General features: G+C 37.8%; 2 protein-coding genes across 2 annotated transcripts in view; one reads left to right on the forward strand and one right to left on the reverse strand.

The window, feature by feature from the left end:
- The window catches only part of CTNNAL1 (catenin alpha like 1), a 43,132-nt gene extending 22,967 nt beyond the window's left edge, over positions 1-20,165 (forward strand). Inside the window, exons 8-19 of the mRNA XM_014306334.2 lie at positions 736-822; positions 3,827-3,985; positions 5,423-5,515; positions 5,829-5,979; positions 11,782-11,819; positions 15,020-15,070; positions 15,168-15,322; positions 16,107-16,155; positions 16,947-17,003; positions 17,123-17,242; positions 18,414-18,497; positions 18,589-20,165. Coding sequence (XP_014161809.1) covers positions 736-822; positions 3,827-3,985; positions 5,423-5,515; positions 5,829-5,979; positions 11,782-11,819; positions 15,020-15,070; positions 15,168-15,322; positions 16,107-16,155; positions 16,947-17,003; positions 17,123-17,242; positions 18,414-18,497; positions 18,589-18,750 — 1,206 coding nt within the window. The 3' untranslated portion in view covers positions 18,751-20,165. The remainder of the gene's footprint in view (positions 1-735; positions 823-3,826; positions 3,986-5,422; positions 5,516-5,828; positions 5,980-11,781; positions 11,820-15,019; positions 15,071-15,167; positions 15,323-16,106; positions 16,156-16,946; positions 17,004-17,122; positions 17,243-18,413; positions 18,498-18,588) is intronic.
- Positions 19,811-23,072, reverse strand: ABITRAM (actin binding transcription modulator). Its single transcript, XM_031055643.1, has 6 exons — positions 23,058-23,072; positions 22,384-22,532; positions 21,080-21,209; positions 20,329-20,405; positions 20,189-20,258; positions 19,811-20,120 (listed from the first exon to the last, which is right to left on the reverse strand). Exons 1-6 carry the CDS (start codon positions 23,070-23,072, stop codon positions 19,992-19,994), a joined length of 570 nt encoding a protein of 189 aa, XP_030911503.1. The 3' UTR covers positions 19,811-19,991.
- Between the last annotated feature and the right edge of the window lie 37 nt (positions 23,073-23,109).

Genomic DNA, 23,109 nt, shown 5'->3' on the forward strand with positions numbered 1-23,109 from the left:
AACCAGGATACGTGGTTATTTCTTAGCTCTATTACTGGTGGAAAATAGTCGCCTCTAAATAATTTACAGGCTACATTTCAAGAGATAGAAATGAGAGCCTAGTTCAAGATTATGCATATATATGATCTGTGAAAATAGTTGGACATGCACGTGTGCTTATGCATTAAAAATTTTCATTAATAAATAACCCAGCCTAGTTGTGACTAAAGACACAGTAGCAGGTAAAATAGTAACAGCTCACTGAGGCGGATATTTGGTTTCACCTCAACAGTTTCATTGCAAGGTGAATGTTCTGAAGAACCAATCTTATAATTCAATATAAAACATTTGGTATAACATTTTTAGGTACCACTTTATTTTAAAAAGATGTTTATATTAAAAAAAAGCCTTGAATGCTTGTTTTACTTTAGGATGGTCACATAGATGATTTCTGGCAGATGTCAAGGAAACCTTTTTCCTGAAAAAAGCTCAGTGAGGTTTAGAAATAAATTCCTGTTGAACACAAGCAGTCAATCGGGTTGCCTCACACTTGGTTTTAGATTTAATTTGGTGATAAATGTTTCTATAAAAGAATTTTTCTAGTAGAATATAGACAGGCTGCATAAGTGAGAGCATTTCATCTAGAAAGAAAAGGCTGTCTTCTAAAGCTTCTTGAGCTAATGACATATGATGTCAGGGTGGGGTTTGCTGGGTTTTTTGTGTGATGTCTTGTTGGTTTCTTTCTTTGGTTTGTAGCAAAACCAAAAGACAAAGGATCTCATGGAAGACTTGGAAGTAGCCATTTTAAAAATGTGCCAGTGCATGAATGAACTTAAAAGAGAGGTAAGTGCAGCTTCAGCAAAATGAGATGAATAAAAATTTGAATTTCACACTTCTCATCCCACTGTAAAATGGGGTACCCAAGAAGACTGTTGCCTGCTAATAGACAAGAGTAGCCGCATCAGAATTAGGTCACGAATCTAGCTACATCATCTTTGTCCTTACTGATTAGAAACCTGTTGGCTGCAAAGGTTCATTGCTAACCCAAAAAAGAAGTGTTTGGAAGCAAATACTATGTATGTAATCATTATTTTAAATGTAAAGGCAAACTTCCCTTGGGGATGCATACATCACTGTTTATAAATACATTTTCTTCTAGTGTGTGCCTATATTAATAAATTACATTTGCAGTTTATTTGTATTTAACTTTTCTTACTGATTTCCATAGCAGAAATATGACAGTGCCTTATACTCAGGGTTTTTTTCTCAGCAGTTGTCAGCTATGTGTGTGTCTGTAGTAAATCATTGTTCTTTTCCTAAGTGCGAGTATGCTGAGGTCAGCTTGCATACACACATGGAATAGCTGCCTCATTTGGTCCATGGGATGGACTGCACTTGATACTCAGGGTCTTCACCCTTCCTAGTGAGGATAGCATTGCTGCCTTGTCTGTTCCACAGAATGAAGCAAATACAGAATCTGATTTCTGGCAGCTTCCTAAATATTTGCACATGATTCTGCTATCTTTTAAACTGCTTCAAATTGCTGTTCTTTTAAGCAGAGGGAGAAATTAAGATTAAGAATAGCGAGTTTCAGCAGAGAGCAGTGCAAAGATATTAGAGAAGTGTGGTGAACTTGCTTAGGCTGAGCTGTCAGCTGCTGTAACTGGAAAATCTCAACTGCTGAAAAAATTGTGCTCCCCTTTTTTACCATAGGCAGAATGAGAAATTTTGTCTTCTGGACTGTAGTTCGTGCAGCTGTCCTGAAGATTTGAACAGTGCTTTCAATCTGTTTCAGTTCAGTTGCACTTCTGCTGTTAGGGCAGAGTGTTGGGCTCCAGAAAGTGGAGGATAGATAATTTTTGCGCTTTGTGCTGATTTGTAATTTGGTCACCATTATGGAGGAAATAGGCAGCAGTGCTTTGCCAAAGTGGCCTTCACTTTGGAATGTGAGCACTTCACAGTGCTGTGAGATTATCCTTTTTGAGTAACATTTTTCCCAGGTGCTGAATGAGGTGGAAGAGTTCCCAGTCAAATTAGGATGTGACTGTTTAATTGCATAGATCATAAAGCCGCAGGTGTCTGGAATATGTTGTGTGAAAGAAAGGATTCATGCTCTTAGAAGTAAGTTCAGAGAATTATGTTGTTTTTGTTGTTCTCTGTGTAGTGATTGAATTGATCCCAGAGTGGCCATGCTTCTGTACATGGCTGAAGGCTCTCCTGTCAGTCTGACTTGGGGTACCCCAGTGTATCAGTCAGGATTTCTACTGGTTAAATGCAAATACTGTGACTATAATTAAAATGTTTTTGAGAGCCTGAGTGGCTGAGAACAAAAGACAGCCTTGTTAAAGTAGTTAACTCTCTGTCTTTTTATGGAAGAAACAGAAGTTGTATTCCTTTCTTGAGATGATTTTACCGCTAATGATCAGAGACAGCATTAAGTAGAAGTGTATTTCTATTTTGGATCAGGATGAAAAGAATCTCTAATGAAAAGGTGATCTTTATGTAGTCTACATATAAATGAGAATTGCCAATTCCTACTCCAGCATTACAAGCCTTTCAGATATCCTTTCTTCAGAGTTGACTTCATTTCTGAGATTAGTGATTTGTGCTAATTTTTAATGCCATGTGAGCAATGTTATATAAATAGTTTATAACAAGTTGTCGTAGCTCATTTTTCCCCCTCTAAAAAACAATTGCAGCAGGTTTTGAGGCAATAGTTCAGTTGTCTTGTCCTTTGTGAAATTAAAAAACAAATCCAGAAAAACCTAATTCTGGGTGCACAGGAAGTACAGCCAGAGGAAGGGGGTAAAAATGGAATCCAGTGAATTAAAATCCCGAACATACCATTCCAGTAAAAACTCTTCTCTATGGAGTGAGTTCCAAGCTCGTCACATTCACAAGAGCTGGAAAAATACTTCCTCTTGAACACCAAGTTTGTTCTGTACTCAGTCTAGTCTAGCAAAGTGGGTGCAGTATTACAAGACTCACAGTAGTCCTATGAGCATATTCTGCTGTTTCTAAAGAGGTTGCTATTTTGGTTTTAGCAATGTTCTTAAGATGGGGCTGACTGCAGGGTGCAGGTAACCTAGTGACTAATTACTAGAACTAGCAGCAGCTGTCACTGATATCTGTTTGCAACCAGGGTCTTTCACAGTTTCTGGACAGTTTCTGAGTGTGTGTCTGGATTTAGAGATGTGTTTAAATGAGAAGCTTCTCCTTTCTTGTTGGGAGTGTAGGGAGATTGAGACTTCCTCAAGACCCATCTCCTTGTAGAAAAGGTGCTTTATACTTTCCTAAGGCTCTGTCACAGACTGATTATATTCAAGCTTTTCTCTGCATCACTGATAATTCCAATTTCTAATATGTTATAAATTCAGTTTTGTGTGGCTTCAGTCTGATTTACACAGTTCAATGTGTGTTCTTTAGGAGAAGTGGAATGGCCATTGTGCTTTCCTTCTGCAGAACTTGGTGACCCACAGATTCATGCACCTGGTTTTTCCTCAGCTGTAACATCATCAGAAAGCAGTGGTGTGATAACTTCATGGCCTCATTTCACCCAGCTGCTCTTTTGTTTCTCTCCATATTTGGTTGTGAAGTTGTTTTTTCTCGTTTGTGGGGGAGAGTTTTTTGGCTTTTTGGTTTTTTTTTATTGCAGTGGATTTTATCTTTGAATAGTAATTGAAGAAAAACTCCAGATAATAAGCAAGCTGTATATGAGCTTTCATGTCAGTGAAGTTTTTGCTTCTTGACAAATTAATCTGTCTTTTAAGCTTGTTTGACTTGGTACTGGATAGACTTTTTTTTTCTGTTCCATGGTTTATCTCTCCTTCTTTTAATGCTATTCAAGGTCCACAGTGCAGCAACATCTCTGGCAGCAGATCTTCTAAAATACCATACAGATCATATGGTTCTCAAAGCATTAAAAATCACAGGAGTAGAAGGAAATCTTGAAGCTGTAGCAGAATATACTTGCAAGCTATCAGAGCAGAAAGAACAGCTTGTTGAGGTGAGTTCACACCTGCTTTCATTGTATAGAACACTTAGAAAATGCGTGGCTGGATTTGCATCAGTCTGTTCTTTAGGAAGGCTTTGGTCTGTTTTTGCAATTTTATTTTATTTTCCTAGTATGCCTTTGAATTTTGGATTGTTTTTGTCAGAATCTGAGCCAGATACGTCACTGTGGCATGCAAGCATTGTAGAAGGGATTTACATTTGTGCCCAATTCTCCTCATGGATCTTGACTCAATCTGTATGTAGACATTTGGCCTAAAATATTAATTAAAAAAGTAAGTTTCTAGGTCCAAGAGGAAATTGTCACCCCTTTTTGTCAAGCAGCAGGCATCCAGCAGTAGCTGAATCCCGGTATACAAGAATGCTGGAGATACACAGTTAAGTTTCTTAATGCAGTGAGTTTGATTTTTTTGAAGATTAGTCAAGAGGGCTGCTGAAAATCTTCCTCCTTTGTGAAAAGAAGTGTGTGGAGGGGATGTCAGCCACATGTACTTTGTTGCTGTCTCTCACAGATGAGCAGAGGCACCTATGCCAGCAGGAGACATACAAATATAGATCACTTTGATCTGAAATATGGTGATGCCAGCAGCTGTATTTGCATGGTATCCAATACTCATTTCTAAAATTATGATATATAGGGTTTGAGGATTCCTCCCAGAACTATGAATATGCAAAAGCAGCACCCTTGAACTTCCAGGACTGGCAGAACAATGCTTTGAATTTTTAATTTCAAATTTAATGTCTCTTTGATCTGTGACTATTTAGTGTTCTAGTGAGACATTAAATTTTTTTTCCAGGCATAACCAGAAGGTTAAATAGTGCTCGTGTGTGAGACCTTGCAGCATGTCTGATGATGTGCAATAAGTTTCATATGTGCTGTCTCTGTCTTACAAATTCCTTTTGATCTGAAAACTTCCATGTTCCTTTCAACCCAAAGTTCGCTCCTAATCTTCCTTAAAAAATGATGAAGGAAACAGTATTACTTCCCAAACCAATTTGACACTGATTTGCTTGAAGATAATTTAGTCCATTGGATGATGATGAAAACCTAAATTTTCCAGGTGGTTGCTTATTGCTGAATAAGTGTGTTCTGCTAAAGTTATTTATTCTTTTTTCCAAGTTCTATATCTGTGTGTTTACTTTCAGTTTTATTCAGTCATAAATATGTGAAATTGTTTTTGTTTTACTTTAGTTATTAAGACTTTCTTTTCTGTTAATGGTTTTCCACACCTTTCAAGTCAGGATTTAGGCCCATTTTTATTATTAATTCTCCCTGAGAAGCAGCCAGCTGTGCAGTCCCCAGGAAATACTTGAAAGGGCAATCAATAACTTTGTGTTTGTTTGTACACCTTATTTTTGTATGTACACCTTTTCTCACTACTAATAGATGCACATTTTTTACAATTCTTTTAATTTTTTTAAAATAATTCAGATGTGTCGCTTACTGAGGCATGTTTCTGGAACTGAGCCCCTTGAGATAACTTGCATACATGCAGAGGATACCTTTCAGGTCACTGGCCCACAGGTATGTTCAGCTTTTAACTGGCCTCCTCTGCTACACATAAATCAATAAAAATTACTTGTGTGAATTTTTAGGAGACCTAATGTTTACCTGTTCAAAGCATTGACTTCTAAGAAGGAATTTTGCTCTAGTGCTGTGTGGGAGCTAAAAGAACACACAGGGAAGGTCAGCAAGCCTGCAGTTGTCAGATGAATACACTACGAAGACGTAATGGTAGCAGTTTAATTCTGTGTTTTGCCTGGGGAGGCATTTGTGAACTCATGTGGAACACTATGTACTAGGACTTACAGGAGCAAATGCTTTGTTCTTTGTCCAGATAATTTCTGCTGCAGAAACCCTGGCATTACATCCATCTAGCAAGATTGCAAAAGAAAATCTTGAGGTGTTCTGCGAGGCCTGGGAGTCTCAACTGAGTGACATGTCTCTGTTGTTAAGAGAAATCAACGATGTGTTTGAAGGAAGAAGAGGTAAGAAGGCTGTGTAGAAATAGAAAAATGTAATTTCAAATCTAAGAATTTTAAGTGTGATTTAGGAAGTTCTGTTTTCTTAAGAATGGAGTGCAGGAAACAGTTCCACATCCTGTGGGATCTAGGTAGTAATACACAAATATGTTGGGTTTGTATAGATGTTAAATCAGGCTGCTTATTGGATTTTTTCAAATAAAAGCAACCAAACATATAAAGGCCTGATTTATGTAGGATTAGCTATGTTTAATTTTCTGCACTGAGATTAGTTCTAGCAAAATCGATTGGAACCGTTCAAAGGACGCAAAAGTGTTTGACTCAGTTCTTTGCCAGCACTGTCCAAATACAAGGGGTGGTAGGGCTTTCACCCACCCCTTGTTTTCTCTTGCACATATCATCAATTCATGACAGTCAAGATACAACTTGAATTGTGACATGTTTAATTCATGTCCTGTATTTGTAGAAAATACATATATACATATATGTTCTATACTGTCAGCTTGCCTTGTATTCACTTCATAATGTAGTGAATGTAGTTGTTTGATTTTTAAACTGCTGTCCTTTCTCCTGGATGGAATTTCTGACGACTCTGCACAATCTTGGGATATTTTCTCTGGTTGGTAAGTTTATTGGTATTTGTACAACATGTAGAAGAAAAGCTTGGAATCTTAAGGAAAAAAAATTCTGTGTCTACTTTTGGCATAGGGTAATTTACCTTTAAAATTGAAGGCATTTTGGTTTTCATTTTTATACCACATAATTTTCTTTCAGATTATTTCTTTAGTGTAGCCTGTCACACTTCTTGTGGCTATGTCTTTGTTTCAGTCTTTAGGGTATAATTGCATACAGATAGAATGTAATGTATAATAATACTGAATGTCTTGTATTTTAAAGAAAATTGCTCAGGTTCGAAAGCTTAGATTTAGCTAAATATGGGCACTTAATTTTTTGTGTCTAAGATACAGAAAATGTAAATCCTTATTCAGGTTAGATGACACTTTATCAATGATACAATACTTCATCTTGCTATTGAGACCTCTTTTCATTTGTAAGGATTTTGTAGTTTAAGTTTCTGTTCTTGATTATTTGTGTGAGCAGTTCTTTGCTGCCAGCATTTTGAGCACAGCAGCAACCAGTCACGGGGTGTAATATCTTAAATTGTTGCTGCTGGTTGGTGAATGAGTGTGTGCCTGAGCCTTGTAAAAGACTTGTAAAAAGAAAACATATGTTGAAATTCTGAGTGGGTTTACAATAATTGTGTGTACTTCAGGTTATTGGCAGTTTGAGACTTCTGAGGAAAACGTGATTGTTATCCCAGCTGTTCTTCCACCTTGTACTGAAATACCACATAAATATGTGCAGAGAGCCTGTTTATGGGCCTTTTAACTTTCAGGAGATTTTTTGTTTGTTTTGAGAGCCAGGGTCAAACTCGCTTTCCTTAAAGAGAATATTTTATAACATGAAACTCAAATTATGCTATTATGCTATTGTAAATTTGTTAGAATAAATTTTGAATCTTTAGGAATTTGGAATCTACTGATCATGCAGTATCTGATTTTTTTCATATTCATACAATGGTCTAGCAAGGTTGAATGATAACCTTTTTATATATTTATATCTATCTGTGTGTGTGTGCATACATATATATATAGATATTACTGTATTTAAAAATAATAGGAAGAGAACCATGCAGCCACAGCAAAGCATATCCTTGGCTCTCCAAACAAATTGTTCTTGATGTCAGATGCCCAGCCTCCTCTGTAGTTAATAGCTTTCTCTTGGGGCTGCTGGTGGCAGATAACGCATTTTCCATAAGTGGTATTTTCCACTTTCTTTAAAGCATCATTTTACAAGGGCAGCCCAGTGTCCTTGCTTGAAGGAGGGAAAGGAGAGTGGGTAGGTGTTGCTGAACAGGTTGGAGGCCATCATGAGTGATGCAGTGAAGACTTCTCTTGTTTGGCATAACCACACAAGTGTGTTCCTGTTAGTGGCTCTCATTTCCTCAGTCTTTCTTTCAGCATAAAGTGTTCTGATACCATCACTGGTAAGATACTGAGCATTGCCTGTGTTCTCTCTGTGGCCTTGGTTGTGTTACATCTTGTATCACCAAAACACTGTTAAGAAATCTCAATTTTCCTTGTCACATGGCCCAGACTTTCCTCTGAATCTGGAGTTTTTCATAGTTGCCACCAATTATGTCCTTAGAAGTAATTTGGTGTCTTATATCCACCTGTCTTCTGCAGTTTTCCTCTCTCTTGTGGGCTAATCTGGCTTTGTTTGTTTGTTTTCTCTTATTGGACTTCCAAGTGACTCTTGTCATTAAAAAAAAAAGGAGAGGAAAAATCTCACCTGAACACCCTCACCTTTTTTCTACCAGAAAATACCCTGAAGTTACTTTGCCACTTCCAACATTTTTCTTCTCCAAGAAAACACACGTGGTGATCCAGTAAATAAATGAAACTAACATATTTACTTGCTAAGAGGTTATAGTAGTGGCATTCACAAAACTTTTGCCTCCAAACACAATGGAGTGTCACAATATTTGATAAGGCTTTATTCTTCTCGTAATTCATTATACTTGTCTTAATGTTGAGGTTGGTAAAGTGTCTTTATTTTACAGACTAAAATGTATCAAGTGCTTTATTCATAGTAAAATTGTGACTGTATGTAAGAAGAGATAGAATTACAGTAAGAGGTATATTATTTTTTTCTTCTCAGTTTAAAATCTTGTATTTTTGTACTACCAATTTAAATGTTTGGCTTTGTTAGAGAGTTCAGAATACAGCTGAAGATGCAAAAATTGAATGGTGACTAAATGTGCTGGACACATCAAATAAAAGAAGCATTTTTCGGATTACACTAGATTCATATTGTTTATACTCATTTCTTTGTTTTCACGAGCAATTGCGTAGCTCCTTTATCCAGTGCGGGTTTTTTTTCATAACATAAAATGAGGTATTTCTCATGCTGAGGCTCCAAATGCACATGGGAGGAGCTGGATTTAACTTGAAAGTGAAGCAATATTTTACTCAGTTTTAATGAAATTATACCAGAGCATGCCCAAATTGAAAAGGGCTTCTCCAGGGTAGCAGGATTCAGAGGCACAACGAAGTGGGGGAGGTTGGTGAGCACAGCACAGCCCAGTAACCCTCATTTGTATTTGGGAAATATTCCTGTACCGTGCAGAACCGTACAGCAAGGTAGAGTTGTCCTTCTTTGCTCGGTCCTAAACCACTTAATCCAGTGGTGAGGAGGCCTGTTCTCCACAATGTTGGTGTGTCCAGGCTGGGATGAAGAGGTTGGCAGGCTCCTCAAGAGGGGTAACCCTTCTCTCCTGCCAGGCATGGGAAGTTTGATTCTGCCCACAGAGGGATTGTTTGGTTCATTTCCATTTGGTGCTTAACTCTGAGGCTCTTGCACTTTGAGATGAACCACATGACAAAAGTACCTTTCATCAATCCAAGCTGCTGGATATCAGCCAAGCTCTTTTTTCTAATGTTTTGCTTTGAACATGGTGGAGAAGAATGTGAATAAGTGATCCTCTGGTTTGCTGCCTTGTAACTGGGGTAAGAAGTGAGAGAATGGTTTCTGAAGATTACATACTTCTCTGCTCTCCTCTTTTGTTTTGCCCACTTGATTTGAGAGGACTTGAATGACCATGAGATTTCTGAAGGGCTGTAGGTGATGAATAGGTGATACAGATCAGAATTAGGAAGCTCAAATTCCAGGAAGAAGAGTGAAGCAGGCATGCTGCCACACTCTCAGAGAAGAAGTGACATCAAAAGTGGGAATTGAAAGTTGAAATAGGGGTATTATGGAGGGAAAACCAGGACTGGAACTAGTAGAAAGCAGAAAATTGGAAGACAGAGAATGAAATAATGAAAATTAATTTTCAGTGAAAAAAAAATTTAAAAAGGAGAAACATGTTTAAGAAAACACATTAGGAAAAACAAAGGCAGAGTAAAATAAAAAGATGACCACCATGTGGTGAAAAAAGCCTCTTGATATAATAAAAGATCTGACACTGAAACTAAGGAAATTAAATATACCTAAAAAATTATGTATGTATATTCTGCTAATGGAATCAAATAAAAGTTCTGTGACTACACTGATGGAATTAAGTATTTTCTGATTAAGTAGGATTATCTCTGACCTGAGTTGATCTGCTCCTTTGAAAGGTCTTGGTATCTGTGGGTCCAGTGAAGTGTAGTTTTTGTGTGCATATTTTGTGATCCTTAGGGTTTTCTAAAATGTTCCAAGAAATAAGTAGTTAGATCTTTCTTCTTTTTGATTATGGTTGACAATGAAACCCTGCTAAGGTAAATAATGAGAATTACTAGAAGCACAAAGGCAGTTTTTATTTTCTTCTGTTTGCCACCACTTTCCATTTGGTTTCCATTAATTCTGAATGCCTGCCTTGTGTGTGCAAGTACTGTGTCATTGCAGTGAGCATTTTTATTCCATTTGTTATGTCAAAGCTTTCTGTGTTTGAACTTTTTAACAAGACACAACATGTTTTTACATAGCTCCAAGGAGATCTTTTATGCTGCAGCATTTAAAACTGCAATTTCACTTTTGTTCTTGGTATGTCTTACATGCCCTTTAGCTGATGTTTTGATGTATAGGATGTTGTAAATGACTTCTCATAATTTGTATTGGTCTTTAGGGGAGAAATCTTGCTTGGATACATGTTTGGGCCATTAATATCTGAACAACACTGCATTCTGAAAAAAAAAAATGGTTATGCAGCTTGTGCCCTGTTAGCTCATTCATCTTGTGCAAAACTGCATAGGGGAAGGAAAAAGTGATCTTAGGAAGGAAGGTTTCCGTTTTTCAAGAGGGTTGAAGGACACTTGTTGGCATCCTAAAATTGTAGGAGTCAGTTGCCTAGATACAGAGATTTTGATCTTCCTGTTGTGTCAGGAGATAAAGGGCATGCTTTCAAAAAATCCTGAATGCACAAAAGGACTGTCTTCTGAGGACTCAGAATGGAATTTCTCTAGGAGCTGATACAAGAGGAGGAATTAGCAATTGTAGCAACTGAATCTATTGTAATAAATGCAAATCTTCGTAGACTATGATATCTTCTGGTAATTGAAACTCTAATCTTAGGCTGTTAGCCCAGGTAGTGTTTCTTCTTGAAAATAAAGTCTTATCAACTTTTAGGTAACACCCAAAAAGGATTTTTTTTCTTTCTTAATTTATTTTGCTCAGACTTGGAATATTGTAGGCTCCTGGCAATACAAGAAACAATTCAATAAGTGTGTAAAATGCTGCAAAACTTCCTTCTTCATAAAATACAGCACACATGGGATACGTATAGTACAACATGAGAGTTTTATTTGCATTACTTAGGAAAACCTGCCTATGTATTTCTCACTAGTGGCACTGTCTACTCCAAATTTCAGACCATTCATCCCATGCCAAGAAAAGCCATACATGGAGTTACAATTTTATGTTCTGTATTTTGCAACAAAATGAGTGCATGTAGCTAGTGAGTCATGGGAGAGAGTTGCTTTACTTGCCTTGTGAAATACATGCTGGAGACTAGAAGTATTACTGAGGGAGATGTTCAGAGAAGCTTTCTTAATTGCCAGTTGCTAAAATCTGAGCAGTACAGAGCTCTTGGCCTGTCTCTGAAAGCATGAGACAGAGGATCTTCTGCAGTATTCAGAGAGGAGGAATTACAGGTAAGTAATTTGCTTTTATACTACTGCAATTTTAGGAAGGATGAAGTAAGGCATTTGATCCCACTGATTAAAATCTGTATATAAAGTTTGGTATAAACCTGTGTGTTCTTCATAGGAGAGAAGCGTGTCTACCTATCACTGCCCAGACCAGGGGTAAGTTGCTTTTGGGTTTTTTGTATTTACTTTGTATTTGCTGTTCTCTGTTTGATTTCTTTCCTTGTCACAACTCGATGGGGACATAACAATAACTTGGTAACATGCATCCTGACTGGATGGCTGACAGTAAAATATCAAAGTTTGTCAATTTATTAAGTGAATAATAAGCAGGCTGAAGACAAATGTAACTAGTTATGTTATGTGCTTTAATCACTTTGATTGTACATAAACTTTAATTCCTGTTCATTAATTTTTTACCACATACTCTGCTCTCATGCTATGTAACTAAAAAGTGCATTGTTGCTATTAAAACAGTAGGAATAAGCTGCAATACACTGAAAATTAAAAGAAAAAATAAATCATACTACCAAGACTTAACATTGTAGCTTGAATTAACCTATTTGAAACAAGGGTTCATGTTCGAGCCTGTTGTAGCCTTTTTAAATAATGGGTTCTTGTTTCCTTCCTTGATCTTAAGTGTGTTTAATGTAGAGCAAAAAGTTACACCAAATACCCAGTTTTTATGTGTGAGGTAATTTAATATCTTTAGCTGATCATAATTGATATTGCACTGTTTTTGAGAGCATCTGTGTGTTAGGAAGCCTCCTAAATCTTGATAGTGTCATGTAATCAGTCATTTGATTCACTTGCTGTGATCTGAATCTTTCCATGAGTAGGAAAAAGGGAAAGAATGGCCTCAAAAGGTACAGTAAGCTCTATCTTGTTTCTTTCTCTCCTTGCTTTTTTTCCTTAACCTGTAGAGAAATTTGGGTTTGAAATGGTCCTCTGTCTCCATGTCTTCTGTTGTGTAATTCTACAGCTTCAAACACAACTTCTGACTCTTAATGAAAAGATAAAATCTTTATAAATCCAATATTTATAAAAAAGTTTTATAAAGCCAATCTGTGGATTTAAATAGAATATGTTAGGCTGCATGAGTATGGGTGAATTTCACAGTTATGGAGCTAAATACTGAAACTTTGGATAGGGTTCCTGTCCCTGACCAGTCTGACTAGGACACACAGCTTTTGGACGTCATAATTTAGAGATCAAATGTTTGAAGTCAGAGTCCCACTGATTCATATGTTTTTAAAAATATTCAATAAAAATTTTGTGATCAGCATTTAAACAGTTCTGCTTTATATTGTTTGAAAGGTTTCTGTCTTCTTTTTGAATTTCGCAAGATACTTAACATTGTGGAGAGTTACAAATGCACAGTTTGAAAGTAGACTGGAAATATAGATTGCATCCACAGGACACCAGAGTTTCTTCACAGAGTGATTTCTTTGCCTAGCTGATGCTCTGAGCTTTGGAATTGCCTCTCCTCCCGGTGTTGTTCCTCTCAGCAGAGCCTCTCCTCCCCCCACTGCCACCACAGATTTGCTGTGCCTGGCTGACGCCCACGCCGTCCCCGCACAGAGGCCACACTGTTCCTGCCAATCTAATTAGATCACATGTTTTGTTACATCTGTTTAATTGCCACTCTGCTGTTTGCTGGTAATGAGTGGCAACCTAGACCATGCTCTAGATGAGGGCCACAGCAGCAGTGATGATTCATGTGTGTACTTAATGCATATTTTCTCTCTATAGTTTAAAGGGTTGAATCATGTTTTAAAAGCAGAATAATGTATCTACTGATCTGACTTTTAATAATAGTACTATTAAAATAATGCAAGGGAACACTAGAGTGGAGAAAACTGCAAAAATATTCTGAGCTTCCTTTAGTTATTTGTGAATGGAAAAACTTACTTGCTGTAACCAGGGCTGGTTTTCTTGAATACCCTTCCTTGACTCTGCAGCTTAAATATTTGCCATACCTTCTAGGCCAAAATTTGTGTTTACAAACAAATCTAGTTTGGTTTTGTCTTCCTTTCTTCTTTTAAGGAAGACAAAAACTGCCTTGAAAACAGCATTTCTGAAATTGCATTTCTAATATGCAGTATAGTCAAATCACAATTAAGAGTTCAGTCATTTGTGCTAAATGTTTCAGTATGAGATCAGCATTTCTAATACATAGGCAGAATTGTCTAATCTGGGTAGACATTCATAAGATTCAGAATATTTAAACATTTTTGGATGGGAAAAGAGATACGGCAGAAAGTTAAACTGTGCACTGAATTGCACTAGGAACTTCAGTATGAGTACTTTTGCTCAGATTCTTGAAGTGAGAAATGGAAATGGGACCAGAATCTCATTTCGGATGCTGTTCACAATGAACAGTGTTCTTTCTTTGTTTGTTGTTTGTTGTTTTTTTTTCCTGCACGCATTACTAAACCTAATTTGCCCAAGTACTCCTACGAATGAATAGCAGTAGGCTTTTTTCAGAGTTTTTCAGAATCTCAGACAAGGCTCTCAGCTGGACACTGAGATTATCCAGCTTCCTCCTGTGCCTCACACCTCTCCAAGTTATGACACCAATTTTGTGCTACTCCTCTGCAGTCCAGTGGTTTCTGAATATGAACTGTGCCTCCCACGTCTGGTGGTTTTGCTGTCTTTGCACAGTGACAGCACCAGCACATGAAATTAAAGCCAAGAACAGCAAATAATTATGAAAAAATTATGAATTACTGCATAAGTGTGTCATGCAGTTGGCAAGCAGTGCCTTACCAGGTAGTCCACTCACATCAGTACCACTAATTATGAGCTAATATTTGGCTTGCAGCCAGACTTATGTTTTGGATAGTTCATGACAAAAAAAGAGAAGGAAACCCATGAGAAGATCAGTGTCAGTATTTGCTTACAGCTGCTTCTCGAGAGTGACACAATAATGGGCTTCCTCCTCACAGCAGCATTCATATGGGTGGTAGCCTAGGTCAGCTTGCTATTAGCCAAATCAGCATTCTTGTTATATCAGTACCATCCCTGATAGAAAAATCAGTGCAGGAGTACTTGCTTAAGACTGTTTAGTCCTGAGTATTATTGAGGATTTACAGGGTAAAGGGAAGAGACTGTACTGCATTAGGAAGTGGAGCCTGAGAACGGTGGAAGAGGTCTTTTCCTTGCAGTTTCAGGGCATCTGCACCTGCCATTTCAGGACAGACAGATCAGAACAGGTTCTCAGTTTCTGAGAAGTTTGTTTGAACCTCTGGAACTCTCCTGCAGCCTTTCTCTGAATATAGAGCTACCTCTTTAAGATTTGCAAGTAAAATTATTACAAATTCCTTTTATTTAAAAATATTATTTTTTGTTTGAAACAGAAGCATAATGCAAATCTGAAAGCATTAAAGCCAGTCAAACTAGATTCTGAGGTAAGATGGCATCATTTTAGTAAAAAAACTCCTTTCATATTTTTATCTTGTCTGAAAATGTGTTTTTAAGTGTCATAAATATGGTTGCCATTTACAGGAACAGGCGAAAATTGCAAAACTTGGATTAGAATTGCATCTGCTAACATCTGATGTGGATTCTGAGACAGAGAAATGGGAGGATCAGGAGAATGAGATTGTGCAGCATGGACAAGGCATGTCAAGTATGGCCTACTCCATGTATTTATTTACCAGGTAATTACAGTACACGTGGCAAATTTTGGTGGGAAAAAGAGTAATAACCGTATTTATAAGAAAGAACAAATTTTCATTTTCAGAGCGTAATAATTGGGACCATTTTAGAAAGGAAATAATAATTGTCTGGCTTTATAAATTTTGTAAATTTCTAAACTGTTTAAAAAATCCCTAATTTTAAACCCCACTTTCTTTTTAAAGGGCTAAACACCGGTTTCATTGAAGGGCAAAGGGCATCTATTTAAAAGTCTCTTGAGTACAGAAAACATTTTAAGAAATATCTTCATAAATACATTGAAAATTAAGGGAATTAAAGCATAAGTATACCTGTAGATGAGATAGAATGGTAGATGAGAATTGCTGATCCTTGTACTGAAAATTGTTTATCTGAAACTTACCTGTGCAATGTCAGCTTTCTTTCTTGAAGAATTTAGGTTTGCTTGGGTTTTTTTTTTTACCAGAGTTGAGATTTCTTTTTTGTTACTTACTAGTCCAATAATACTCATTATGCTGGAGATGTGGATTTCTAGTCTTGTTCAGCTTATGAGAACAGAGCCATTGTTAATTCCCCAACAATGCTGTAGCTACTGAGGTGTTTGTGTATAATATTTAAGTCAGTTCTTGTAGGTAGTTGTGTCTAGTATCTTCTAAAAGACTGATATTTACAGTTCACTGGTGTGAACTGTAAAATGTTCAGTGGTGAGACTATAATTTTTTGAAGTAGCAAGCAGTATAATCTGCAGTTTGTAAATGGCGTATCCTCTGCTTTTGTTATTTTTCACAGAGGAGAAGGACTTTTGAAAACTACTCAAGATTTATTTCATCAGGCAGAGGTAATGTATTTTTAACAAAATAGGACGTAGACACTCTGAGTGAAGCCAAACAGAACTTCAGTGTCTGATTCCTTACACATAAGTAAAATGTACCATGAATTGACTGGCAGCTGTAGATTTTGAGCAGCCTAACTCTGATATATATTCTGAAAGTGAACTTCCAATGTTCCAGTAGTAGCTTCAGACAGGATGATTACACTGATAGATTCCAGCTAGGAGGAGGGATAGCAAACTGGCATTATGGCATATACAGTGGACTTCAACACATCTGTAGTATTTGTTGTGTCACACAGCTCAGTCCCTGGTAGTGTTAACAGATACTAAATCCTAGTCTGAGCAGTAGGATTTTCATGGGAAAGAAAGAATATATAAAAACTTGCACAATGCAAACAGAAGAGCCCAGATGAAGGGATGTGGCATGCTATTTCCAGGATCCATAACTGTATGTAACAGGAGACTGGTTACCTTTGAAAGGACAATAAACAAAGAGGCCAGGTGTCATAAAAAAAAATTGGTGAGCTGCCATGGTGCAAAAAGTAATTGGAAGTTGGGGGTTTTGTTATATGTAAAGGGAAAGCCTTTAAACTCTGCTTATCTGTGAGGAAGGCAGTTTGCAGTGTAGTTGTTATTTCAGAAGTCACTGTAAACTGCTGACTTGTGAATTGTAGACATATATTATTACAAGTATTTCCTGCAACCTTTTTACTTAAAAGCACGCTATTAAACCAGGAGGGAAAAAGGCTTACCTTCTGTTGTGATTCGTTTTGTTACATGCTTTCTCCTCCTTTCAGATTTTTGCCACAGAGGGCACAAAGCTTGCTTCAGCTCTTCATGCTCTTTCTGATCAGGTGATGTATCTTATGACATCAGTGATACTGCTTAGAAGTTGCTTGTGCTGTCTTCTCCCTTAACTTGATGCTGGAGTCTTTAACACAGAGTTATTTTGTCTTCCTGGACGATGTACCAGGTACGTGAAGATGACAAGCCTTTGCTTCTGTTGGAGGCTGAAAAACTCATCTCTATGTGCAAGCAGCTCCAGGCAACAGCTAAAGCTTCTGCTCAGGGTAAAAGTGCTACATTTACAAAGGTAAGGTAAAAAATTATATATGTTTCTCAAAGTAGCACCTAACTTGTTTTGAAATAAAGTAATTTACTAATTTATGCTCCAGTTAAATTATGGAATCAGGTTGTAGTAGTATTGTAATCCACTAGAATTCCGTTCAGAGAAACAAGAACTGTAATTAGGTGTACCCCAGTATGGACTTCAGCGATCAAAATTTTAATGATTGTAATACATATTTCCACCACTGTAATAATTACTGTTATTACTGTTACTGATGCTTAATGTAAATGTAACAAATTCTAAACCCCCAACTCCACTGCTGAAACGCAGTTGCTTTTCAGCAGGCAGCATCTACCCTGGACTGCACAGGTTTTTTTCTGATATTCATATTTGCTATAAATAACTACATAGACAGCTGCCATGAAAGTTTCATCACTGTTAACACAAGAAGTTGATTTGCAAAGATCAGAGGGGATGAATATCCCTGAGCCAGCAGCGATCAATGTGAGCAAGACCATTTCCATGCAGCTGGATGTTTGTTTGCACATGGCTGTGGAAAAGGTGTTTCAGTTTTACAGCAGAGTGTGAAACTGGCTAAAGCATGCAAGCCACTCAGAACCAAACTGAGCACCTTGGGGCTACTGCATGGTTTGTTTTACACCCTCTAAATTAAATGGGAACTCCAGTCTGTTTATACAGTGATGTATCAGTACATAGCAGTAACAGGTTCTCAAATTAATGTCGGAGGGCTCAGACTTGTGACCTGTGCTGACTGTTAAGATTTAAGATAACTTTTAGTGTAACATCAAACTAAGGTTTAGATTATGCATGGCTCTCTAAATCATGCTGGCAAAAGGAAAACCATGAGGAATTGTGATGATTTCATGCTTAGATCTTAAGAGCTCCTTTCCAAGAGACTTCTGTTACTGTTTAGTATAATATTATTAGTAGTTCATTCTCTTGGGATGTGTCTGCTCAAGTTGTGCTTAACAGAAGGGATGCTCTTGTTTTACATGTACTATAAAGGAAAAAGTAAAAGCTAAAAAAAGTAGGCAAACCCATTTGATTAGGAGATATTTTAACAGGGAAAGTATTACTTAACCCAGCTCAAAACAGATCATCTTGTGCCAAAAACAACTGCCTAACACAAGTATTGAGTAATAGGTATTACTCTGCTATTAATTGTCTTGTTTAGGTTGATGCATGCATTCTGAAAACAAGGAATGTGATGACTCTGTTATGTCAACTTCTTCCACTTTGCTGCAAATTACTGAGAAAGGTGAGTACTTAATCTGCACTATTTAAAACTTTTGGGGTTTGTTTGCTTGGGTTGGTTGTTTTTAAGAAATCTTTCTTATATACATACACAGAATAAAGCGGGAAATGGTTGTCTTAAGCCTGCTCCACCATGGAAGGAAGACAGAATACGAACTGGTACAAATGCACGTACTCCAGAAAGAAGAGTGGAGACATTTGGCATCAAGTCTTTAGAAAATCATGTAACAAACATGACGTTTTTAGAGAGCAAGTAATCATAGCACTGAGAAATTCAGGAATTCCCATTTAAAAGTAACACTTGCTGAAGTTTCAATACTGCTTTCATTTGTGGAAAGTCAAGCCAGGTTAATTTGATATAAAACTCTTGACCTTTGTCACATCTAATAGATGTCCCATTACTTAGCCATTAAAACACAAGCTAGTCTAAATGTTCTGTATTTTTATAATGTGAATGCCTTTCCTATGCTCGCTGTTGATACCGATTTTGTAATTAATGCTTCTGAATGTCGTAATGGATGTGTCAGCCCAAAGATGCTGCTAATAGACATTTTATGTAAAGACCCCTGTGCTGCATTTGCTACATGTAACACTACTGTTGAAGTCTGTAAACTCATCTCTGGCCTATTTCAATCTGTGTATTTGATAAAGCAGAATCAGGAATGTAGTCTGAAAGGCTGTGGCCTGAAGCACTGAAATGTTACCTTAGTTACAAGTTATACCTGCAATGAAGTAGTCCTAGGAAAAAAACAAACCTCTTTCAATAGATTCACCCCTGAATTTTAATCTTGACATGATTCATCTCCACAGTGATTAATAATTTTAACTTAAACCCTTTTTCTTTTACCCTAGTTGTAGATGGCAGTTGTTGCTTTCTTTTTTATTAAAACTTACTGAGCAGAATTTGAGTTGCCTGTAGAACCACTGAAGTATTATGCAGACTTGACATTATGCCATTTAAAATTGAAGAAAATAGCTAGTGATTATTACAAAATTCTGTACAAAGGGCATTATTTGTCTTCAGAATACCATGAAAATACAACTTGGTGTGAAATATATATTTTCAAATTTATCTGCTCTTTGTACATAGGCTTTTGTTGCATTTTTGTTTTCCATTCACCTGTGTCAAACTCCATATAGCATTAGTTTAGCTAAATTACATGATAGCTAAATGCTATTATTTTTCTATATGTACTATGCTTGCATTAAGCAGAAGCAAGGCTGATTGTGGAACATAAATAATCCCCAACATGCCATTCTGAGCTTATTTAAAAACCTGTAGTGCTAGAATTCAGAGAAAAAGAAAAACTTTACATCAAGTTTTTACAGAAATTTTAATATACAAACTATTTTAACTGGTTTATTCTTTTACGAATCAAGGAGTTTAGTTCCACTTTTAAAAACTGGCGCTGGGCCTTTTCCATACTATAAAACTCAGAGTGTACAATAAAAGTGACTTATTTAGTATCAAACACAAATGGGAAGTGTAGAGTTGATTTCATGAAGCAGAACTGCGACGTTTCATCAAAATTTCCTCGTACTCCTTCTGCGTCAGAAGTCCCTGAGTTACACTCTTGCTTTCTTCAAATTTGGGTAGAACCACTGCAATGTACCCCTCAGTTGATGGCTAAAAAGCAAGACTGAAGTTAGCAGTGAAATAAAAGCTGAAAAATAAAGAACAAGAAAGTGTCTTACCTTTTCTTGCAGAAGAGCAGGATTGCTAAGGATGTTCTCGTTCACTTCAATCAGCCGCCCTCGTATGCAACTGCAAAAGTGTTCAGATTCTGTAGATGTGGGGGGTATAGCAAGGTAAGAAAAAATGGGAAAAACCTTACCTGTAAATGGTGTATTCCTCTCCATCTGATGAAGATATCCTGCACAGAGGGGCAAGTTCTGTTAAAAACTGAGCTCCCTGCATTTGGAAAACAAACATGTCTGTGGTTTTAATTACACGGGACTTGTAAAAGTATTACCATCAGCAATGTCTAAAAGGAAGGCTGTGTGATAGTTACAGGTCATTCCAAGTTCCAAGCTCTGCTTCCCTACAGAAGGGAAAATGCCAACTTAGATACATGAACAAATCAAATAGAAGCTTGTTACAAGCTTACACATGTAGTCATAATTGAGTTTCTTGCAGACTAGCAAACTTGTATTTTGATGAGGCTGAAGTCAGGGGAGAGAGGAGAAGAACAGCACCGTTGATTTTGGTGTAAGCAAGTAAAACTGCACTTTCAAAACCCCACCATGCTGAACTGGCCCATCTACTATCTAGTCTCCAAATCCTTCACATCTTCTTGGAAATAAATTTTTATTATTTCAGGGATGTTTATGTTCCTCTGTACACTACAAAAAAAAATTACTAGAAGCAAGTGTGTTTGAGCAACACTGGAAACCACCAGTGCTGTAGGAGCACTGCAAGACCCTGGCTGGCACCCCTTGAGGAAGTCTAAATTCTTCAAGTGCAGAGGGGCTGGTTTTAAATGAAATACAGAAGTAACCTGTTGGGTTTCTATGCAAGAAAGGATAGAAAGATCTCAGGCAGTGTGAGAGATTAAAATGAAAACGAAGGAAATCCAAAAGCCATACCCTTTTTGACTTCCCAGAGACCTTATTCTGAAGTCTGCTACAGTTTGCACTGATTTGGTAATTAATGTTTTTAATTGTTTTCCCACTTTGCAGAAGAGGGTGGGCTTCTGCCAACGTGATGACACAGATTCTGCAAAAACAAAAGAATATAATTATTCCACTGTAGTTGTAAGAAGCCACAGCTTTGTGCTCTAAGCAAGTCCCACAACCTCCTCTGCCTATCTTGTTTGTCACGTGCTGTACCAAGCTCAACAAAATGGCATTCTGACCTAAAGCCACTCCCATGGAAAATGCTTCATTTTGAGATACCAGACTGGACTGTCAAAAAAAGCCCTACACTGCTTACTGAAGGAAAACTAGTGCTTTTAAATAAGTCAGTGCTGTTCTATCTGTTGTACCCCATGTGAGCATGGTTGGTTCATTTCAGCCAGTAGCTGAAGCAGGTACTCGGGTTAAGATAAACAAGTAAAGCACGGTGTACTTTTACAAAATGTAACACAAAGGAGTGTTTCTCAACAGCTGAAGGCCCTGTGCAGTGAACAGCTAATGAACCCTTCAGTGATATGGGCCTTAGTTAACTTGCTGCTTGCATTCCATTTTTTCTAACAGAGGGTTATTTCTTACCATGACACTGCACAGTTTGAGACGGGCCCAGCTGAAGAGACTAAGTCTGCCTGGCCTAGAACCATGCTTAATGCACAAGCATGAACTTGCCAGTAAATAAAGAGAGTGGAAGCTATTCTGTTTGAGAATATAAAACCTACAGCAAGCACCAGAATCAGCACAAGAGTGACTGCAGAGAAAACCAGGGCACAGAACCACATCTCTCCCTGTGGATGCTGTATTCATCTCCCCACAGTCCTGGGCAGTTGTGGCTGTGCAGCTCCCACAAGAGGGAGCTGGATCCTGGTGAATGCATCCAGCATGTCCTAGCAGCAAAGCTACCTCCCTTCAACCCAGCCTCCTTCTAAGGGGAAGATGACAAATTATCTTTGAGCTGTCACCTGATGGAGCTGAGACTTCGCCAAACAAAAAAGCAAGAGACAACTTCACACTGCCTAGAAACAACAAACTGAGCCACAGCCCCATACATAATAATGGTAAAATACTTTACAGAACATCTGGCTAAGCTGCTGTGGGTCCTGATATTTCAGAATTCAAAGTAGCAGAACAGTCTTCATGGACAATTGAACAGATCAATGGGATTTAAACTATTGTTTATATCAGACACCTGAGATTATTAACCTTATATTCAGTATTTAGTATGAATGGAAGGGTGTCCTTCCTTGCTGTTACTGTCACACCTGTTATTTGAAGGTACTCTGGTTTCCCTTTTGAAAGAATGGGGGAAGCACTGCAGGAAACAGCCACAGAGAAGCTCCAACTCCAAAGGCTGCAGCGAGGTGAGGGTTCTGCCCTGTGCAAAGCATACCCTTCCTTTTACTCTGAATTCCTAGAGCAGGCAACTCACTGGGAAGACAAATGCTGCCTCACCTTCCCTCAACCCGTGAGCCACTGGCCCTGGCAGTTTTTGTGTGGACAGTAGGTTCTGTTCTTCTCTCTGTGACTGAACACCCCAGAAATGCTCCTGATGCCCTAATAGGCTCCAGCAGGGGGAGGTAAGGTATGGAAGGAGACTCCACATCAGGTACAGGTTGATTTACTCCAAATAACTGGATATCCAGCTACATCCAAGCAGAAGCAAGACACTTTCATATCTTGCCTTCACCATTCATTAGTGCACAAATGTGCAATTAAGTTTTATCTAGAAAAAGCTGAATGTTTGTTCAAATGGAACTATTTCTAAATCAAGTTAAACAGACTCCTTGAAAATGTCATTATGGAAAGGCCTTTTGGAACGTTGCTATTCTGCTACCGATGATCACAGAATCAATTAGGTTAGAAAAGACCTCTGACATCGAGTCCAGCCTATGACCGAATACCACCGTGCCAACTAGAGCGTGGCACTGAGCGCCACCTCCAGTCTTTCCATGAACGCCCCTAGGGACAGTGTATGGGGCCCTTTCAGC

Source organism: Geospiza fortis, unplaced genomic scaffold (genome assembly GCF_000277835.1).
Source record: "Geospiza fortis unplaced genomic scaffold, GeoFor_1.0 scaffold206, whole genome shotgun sequence".
NCBI classification, from domain to species: Eukaryota; Metazoa; Chordata; class Aves; order Passeriformes; family Thraupidae; genus Geospiza; species Geospiza fortis.